The 7,531-nt window shown below is 36.6% G+C and overlaps 1 protein-coding gene across 1 annotated transcript; it reads right to left on the bottom strand.

Annotated features, from left to right (window-relative positions):
* Positions 1 to 1,791: 1,791 nt before the first annotated feature.
* Positions 1,792 to 7,531, bottom strand: LOC134319997 (tripartite motif-containing protein 16-like). Its single transcript, XM_063001277.1, has 6 exons — positions 6,913 to 7,531; positions 6,219 to 6,314; positions 3,816 to 4,049; positions 3,583 to 3,736; positions 3,244 to 3,303; positions 1,792 to 3,120 (listed from the first exon to the last, which is right to left on the bottom strand). Exons 1-6 carry the CDS (start codon positions 7,516 to 7,518, stop codon positions 2,594 to 2,596), a joined length of 1,677 nt encoding a protein of 558 aa, XP_062857347.1. The 5' UTR covers positions 7,519 to 7,531; the 3' UTR covers positions 1,792 to 2,593.

The raw sequence follows: 7,531 nt of genomic DNA, 5'->3' as shown, positions 1-7,531 counted from the left end.
TTACAAATTGCTGCCACAGCTTATCTCTGGAGATTGCATGGCTGAAACCATGATTTTTTCCACCTGTTTGCAATGTAGGCAAAAGATTAAATAACTAGTCAAATCAACCAGTCAGAAGGGGTGTATACATACTTTTGTCCATGTAGCCTATGTCTCTAAATGCTTGATCTGTAAATGCAATTCTTTCTCTTTATTTATAACAATGAGTATTTGGTGCATCACAAACATAATTTGAGCAGAATTCATTCACCGTGAATACAAAACAGAAGAAAATAGTCCAATACAAATAAATGAGGAATAATGCAGAATTATATGTGTGTCACTTGGTTTTGAATGTTCACAGCCTGTCAATGACATAAAAATGCTAGAGCAGGGGTGCCCAGTGCACGCTGGTAGATTGCGCCTCATTCAAACAGGTCAACGTGATTGACATGAAATGTGGCCACTGTTTCTTTAATTTGCGGTTTGTTACCATAGCTACACCTCAGCCCGCCTACAGCACTGCAAATCTAAAAAGTTTTCATTCATCAGTAGCCAGTTTGTATCATTTTTTACATTTTTCCTTTTGTAACCTGCACTGTTTGTGAAGATGAGTGTGCAACCAGACACAAACAAAAAAACAGTTCAATTTGGGCAAGACCACTGCAAAGACGACTGTTTCATTCATACTTGGAAGAAGCTGACGAATAATGTTACATACAGAAATTTTAAACCTACAACCTGACATTCATATGAATGCATCAGCACCTACTGTCCAGACTACATAAACCTGGCTGACACCATTCAGAGCAAATCATCAGAATAAGGTTAGTGTGATTTTTTAATCACTTGCCCTGTAATGCTGAATATCAATATAAGAAAACTGAATTGCATTTAAAAAAGCTATAAAGCTTTTTTGAAAGATGATGAGACCAACCTAGTTAAAAAGTAGATCGTGATGATCTGTTGACTAAAATAGTAGATCTCAAGCCACTAAAGTATGGGCACCCCTGGGCTAGAGGAACAGATAAATGTGAGATTTTCTGAGATGCAATCCAGATGAATGAGGGAGTGTGTGTTAGGGTGTGTCTTGACCAGCAAATAAATCAGTATAAGCTTCAATTTTTTCTGCTAACACTTTTGTCAGGGAATTTTAATCATAAATGTATCTGTACTGCAAATTATAATGCAGTATAATACATTGTAACATAAAGTTTGTGTAAAATCCAATATGATAGATCTGTCCAGACAATGCTTAATGGTGTGTTCACTCATTCCAAAGCAGAAAACATTTTTGTGATTTTTTTTGTCCTCATAATTTACATTTACATTTTTAGCATTTAGCAGAGGCTTTTATCCAAAGCGACTTACACAGTGAGTGGAACACAATGAGCAATTGAGGGTTAAGGGCCTTGCTCAGGGACCCAACAGTGGCAACTTGGTGGTGGCGGGGCTTGAACCAGCAACCTTCTGTTTACTAGTCCAGTACCTTAACCACTGAGCTATCACTGGCCCCGTGCTATATCATAATCAGCTATAGGTGCTGTAAATAAAGTTTTAAAATAAATTTTTTAAATGACCTATTTAAAACCATTTCTAGGCAAAACCTGAAAAAAAGCTGTTTATGTCCGAAATCCCAGCTGTGTGTGTAAATAAAAGCAGTTGTGCAAAAAGAAAAGTGGGATAAAACTATTTCACAACAGTGTAAACGAATAAGATACAATTGTAAAACACATTTAGCTTTAGTTATTGCTACTACAGGTTGTGTAACCAGTTATCAAATTAAGGGACAATATCATTTTACAAGGGTGATATAGTAAAAAAATTTTTTGAATTTACTGAACTTTGCTTTAACAGATGCAAACAGAAATGCTGTAGCATTAAGTAAAGTGGGCATTTTATATACAGTTTAATACTTTTTAAATCAAATTAATTTTAGTTCATAATGCTTTGTTAAGTTATATACATTTTTAATACTCTTTGTTAAATCTTCTTGCTTTAGTTTTAACATTAGATGATTTGAGGCAAGACTAGTGTGAATGCTCAGCGCGTATTTTTTTTTATGGTCAATGGTCAAATAATCAAGATCAAAATCCACATGCAAACACAGAAATAACAGGACAGTCCATAATCATAACTAGAGATAACAGGCTTGGGTCATGCACAGCAATATCATGAAGCAAAGAACTAAGAAAAAACAAGACTCAACAGAAACAAGTCCCGGTGCAGTGCTAACAAAAATGACAATACTATGCAAAAACATAGACACACTAAGGGTTTAAATACTAATTAAAGGGAACATGGAGAACAGATGAAAACATTGAATAAAAATGCTGTTCTTAGGCCACTCAGGTGGCGCCGCAGTAAAATACCCTTCTGATTACTAAGTGCTACGCTGCTACTGCCCATATTAAACAGCAATTATTATGAGCAGTTATTACAAGGAGATAAATAATATGCATTACCATGCCCCATGCTTGCATATTAAATTAGGAAACAAATTGTACAAAATACCATATACAAAGAATTCATTGGACTAATTATATTATAATCCAATATATTTAGGCCTAAAAAGTATCATTTTGTATTATTACAAAATTATATTATTATTGTATTATTTTTGGTTACACAGTTTAACTGTAGAATTTGGACTGACCCAAAATCCAGGGTAGAGTGGCTGAGTGAATGTGGTCTGGACTCTGTGTATGAGAGTCATTTTGTCAGAGATGCTATAGAAGGACAGAGTTCCTGCCCTGTGGTCCAGATACACTCCGATCTTATTTGACTTACAACAACAGACTACACTCTTACTATCATGAATGTAATAAGAACCAGCAGGAGAACAGAACAAACCCCAAGATTGATTGTTATGTCCTACTTTGCAATGTAAAGAATTCCCTTTCCTTACTATTCCTTTATATGAGACTGCAATAGTGCCACCTTTTTGTCCCATCCATTCGATCTCAAAGTAACATCTTCTTGATACACTTTCTTTACAAAGCACTTGCACAAAGTAACTAAATCTCTCTGAAAGATCAGGAAGTGATTGCTCTTGATCACGTCTTTCTGCTGCACTGTTTTCCTCAGCAATGTAAAGAGATGGATTTGCCGTGTTAGGATCCAACAAAAGTTTGCAGGAATCTAATGGTTAAAACAAAGTTAATATTGTACAGCTTGTGCATATTGAAGCTATTTATTTCAACACACAAAGGGTTGTGTAAAATATTGTTTCATTAATATTGCCAGGAAGAAAAAGTTACTTACATTTTAAGAAGTCACTTCTACTTGTGGGTTCTGGACTAGAAATGACCTCACTGTAAGAAACTGTGGACACAAACATATTCATTTATTCATTGTCTGTTTTACCACAGGGTGGCACAGTGGCTCGGAGGGTAGCGCTGTCGCCTCACAGCAAGAAGGTCCTGGTCTTTAATCCGGGACCTTTCTGTGTGGAGTTTGCATGTTCGCACTGAAAGCATTTCAAAAGCCGTAGCAAACAGTGTGACTAATATAAATGTACAAAACTGATATGAATTCCTATTTTTGTTCAGTTTATATGGTAAACATATAATCCATTAAGTTTAAGCAACTAATTTCACTCACGTTTGTCAGATACTTTTCTGATGTTGAAGTTTTCCTCCAGTGACTGTTTCACCCCAGACAGAGTACTTGCAATTTCATCAAAAGTAAACTGTGTATTTATGCTACTGCTCAGATTACTGTCAGATTCAATAGCTGCACAAAGAGACTGGAAAGCCTGGAAAAAAAATTAAAGTGTGAGTAAAAAAACATTTAACATGAACATAAACACCTTCGTACAAGTGCAAATAGACTACCTGGAGAAAATTAATGTGATCATTTTGACTGGAAAGCAGCTTCAGTTCAGCCGATCTTCGTTTAATCGATTCAATTTTCTGCTCCAGCTGCTCCTGCAGTCCTGCTGCTTGATCAAGTTCAGCCTTTTCCTGAGCTCGGATTAGCTCTGTCACTTGAAGACGCCTTTTCTCAATGAACTGGATCATTTCATTACAGATTCTTTCATTGGCCTCCACTGCTGTCTGTGCGGATCGCTGGGAAGGTATTTGAGAGTGTATTATGGGTGGTTAATAAATGTCACATAATATTGAATGTTTTGTTTAATGAAGAATAGCGATGCCACTAGGAATATTTTATACAGGGTTATTTAAAGTAGCTGAACTATCTGGAGCAAGGTTTTGAGTACAGACTAGATACCAGTTTTAGGGTAAAAATGGGATTTATGCATTCTACATTTTTTTATTTTTGTATGCATCCCACTTAATTGTTTTAGATCTTTAAATCCAAGATAAAAAATAATTATTTAAAAGATTTAAATTTAGGACTGCTGCGATTGGTTGACCTAGTCGATATTTTAAGTCGGTGCATCGTTTTTAAAACTGTGTTTATAAATGATCCTTTTTAATTTCTACAATGTTTCCATTCATATAACCATTTATATAATTTCCCTCAGTACTACTTGCTGCGTGCATGACTTAAGTCGTATTTGGTCCAGACCCAAATCATTAAAAGTTTGGGAATACTTAAAACTGGCACAAAACAAAAAAGTGGTTTGTACACTGTGCAAAGCTTTGATGGTACCACAGCAGCACTAGCACAATGTTGCACGTCTGTATTGTTTCATTACGCTAAGTGAGTTCCGTTAGGGCGCATGAGACGCGGCAAAACTTTTACTGCTATATTGTTTCATTAAGCTTCTTAATCGTGGAGATCTTGAAATACCGTATTTCTTAGCTAGTTCAGTTAGACCGCTGCGCACTTTGCTGCGTTGGGCTTGCGTTTTTTTGTGGTTGCCGCAGCGCAAAGCACAGAAAGCTTCTCATGTAAAACACCACTTTATTTACATCGCTTAGAATGTAAAGTAATTCTTGAGTGAATGTGTAGGTTAGAATCTGGGCTCATTCTGTACGTTGGGCTTAATGAGACGTGCCTACCTCCAACTATTTTATTTCTGCTATAAGTTTAAGCACATTGCTTCGTGTACGGAATGCCATAAACACGTTGCACTTTGTTTAATATGAAGCACGTGAGAATTTGATAATATGGACATAAACTCTGTTTACATTTAGTTTTGTGCCATATTGTTATACCATAAGGTTTGTTGTTAAAATAAATAAAGCTTAAATGAGATTCTGAATTATTTTTTCATTAGTGGCAGCCCTATTTAAATTATTGTTTTATTAAAAAAGTCCAACATGAACTGGCCCTATATGAAAAAGTAATTGTCCTTTTATGCCTAGTTCACACTACACGTTTTTTGCGGGTCGACAGGTCACCGACAGATGCACCAGGTCGTTCACTTGGGGCTCGAAAATCGGCTCTCAATCGCTATGTGTGAACTGTTTAACGACTCAATCTGAGAGGCTTGCCAATCGCTCGGCCGACTCAAGAAAAATATCTAGCATACCAATTATCTGGCGACTCAAAATCCTGTAGTGTAAAAAGTGTTGCGATCAGGTTGTGATTGGCAGTGAGTGTCGAACTACAGCCAAAGAGAACACAAGATATGGAGTGATGAGAAATCCGGGGGAGGAGTTGTATCTAATAACCAGTACACAACCGAGTTGAGAAAGAGAACAGGTGGAGAGAAATTACAGATTCTCTTCAACAACCAGGTGAGCCAAATAGATTGAGTAGGAGATACATTTTAATGCTGTAATAAAGAAAAAAACGTGGTATCACTATACACCTTGTCACTTCTCGTGTGTGTTTTCATGACAAAATGTGGTTTGTAGATTACGATTCTAACCTCCATTCTGTCCTAACTGTTGTTTCTTATCTGCTTACAACATGTTGTTTATTTAAAAGCAATCAGGGAGCTGTTTAACAGTCAAATGGTAGCTCTTTCAAGTGTCACTTTGTTCTTTCTTGAATAGTTCTGTAGTCGATACAGACATAAGATGTTCACATGTGGCTAAAGTTATTTGCAAGGTCACAATAATAAATAGCAGTTGGTGAAAAAATATCTTGGTATAGTTTTAATAGTTCATAAATGTGTTATAACCACTTTATCCACCCAGACACAAAAGGGACAAAGCAGGGAGCACACAGCAGAATATAGAACATTTTTTAAAGGAGAGCTACAGTACCCCCTTTGGTCCCCATTATAGATTATTAAAAGTTTTGGAATTGGGCAAATTTTAGGGAGGACTTTGGTTAAAGTGATTCATTGTTTTTTTTAAATGATTAAAGACAGTCTTTACCTTAAAAGACTCCATTCCCTGCACCAACATCGTAAGCCTTTCTTCAGTATTCTGAAGTTTTTTCTTGGAATTCATCTGCACTTCTGTTAGGAGCTTCTATTGGAAAGGAAAAGACTTTCAGATATTGATAATAATTTAATACATGTGGCATATATAACTATTTACAGAAACATCACATATAAAAATTCTTGGAAAGTTTTAAAAAGTGAATAATTCAATGAATTCAACTGTTTTGTGCCTGCTAGCACACCAGTGCTAAAATCTCAAGTTTGTGAGTTTGAATCTCAGGTCTGCTCGCAGCCAACAAGATGCCTACATGGACAATGATTGGCCGTAGGGATTCCTCATTACTGCTGCAATCATGGCACCTGCTGGCTGATCACTGGCGCATGCACAATGAGATGGGATAATAGAGATTGCTGACTGTGTCTATGTATGCAATACGAATACTTACATAAACCTGCCTAGTGCAGGTGAAAAGAAGTGGTCAGTACTGACAGTATGCAACGTTCACAAGTCTGTTTGAAACTAGAGGAATATTAAAGCAGTTTCAGAATTTTTTTAAATAAATAAATCTATTTATCTACTACTTAGGACAGAGCTACACCACTGGCTAAAACAATATAACTTCAGAACTTTATTATGTTAGAAATCAGGCAACATATTATATAAGTTCTTTCAATAACAACAATACCTTTTTCTCCCTCCATATATCTTCAACTGACACAGTATTGTGGTCTTTGTGTTCAGTCAGCAAACACTGGTAGCAAATACCTCTCTGATCAGTGCGACAGAAAACCTCAATAAGCTTATCATGCCGTGTGCAGATTTTCTCCTGTAAGTTACTCAAGGCCATAACAAGTTTGTGTCTTCTGAAGGCTGTAGACTCATGGTGAGGCTGAACGTGAGTATCACAATATGAGGCCAAGCAAGTCAAACAGGATTTAACAGCTTTCTTTTTCTCACCAGTACAAGAATCACACTCCACATCCTGAACTTCAGACGGAGGACAAAAGAAGTCTAAAGTTGCTGGTAACAAAGTATTGACTTCAGTTTTTTTTAGTTTGTTCACTACTTCACTTATGACATTATTCCTGCGCAGGACAGGTCTCGGAGTGAAAGTCTCCCGGCACTGTGGGCAGCTATAGGTTCTCTTCTGATTTTCTTCATTCCAGAACCCATTAATACACACCATACAGAAGCTGTGTCCACATGGGATAGTCACTGGATCCTTCAGAAGGTCTAAACAGATACAGCAGTTGAAATGTTCCTGATCTATTGAAATACTGGCTTCTGCCATTTTGCTGCACTCT

The sequence above is a fragment of the Trichomycterus rosablanca genome, chromosome 9 (genome assembly GCF_030014385.1).
Source record: "Trichomycterus rosablanca isolate fTriRos1 chromosome 9, fTriRos1.hap1, whole genome shotgun sequence".
NCBI lineage: Eukaryota > Metazoa > Chordata > Actinopteri > Siluriformes > Trichomycteridae > Trichomycterus > Trichomycterus rosablanca.
The sequence above is the reverse complement of the archived record's forward strand: the minus strand, read 5'-3'. Positions and strand labels throughout refer to the sequence as shown.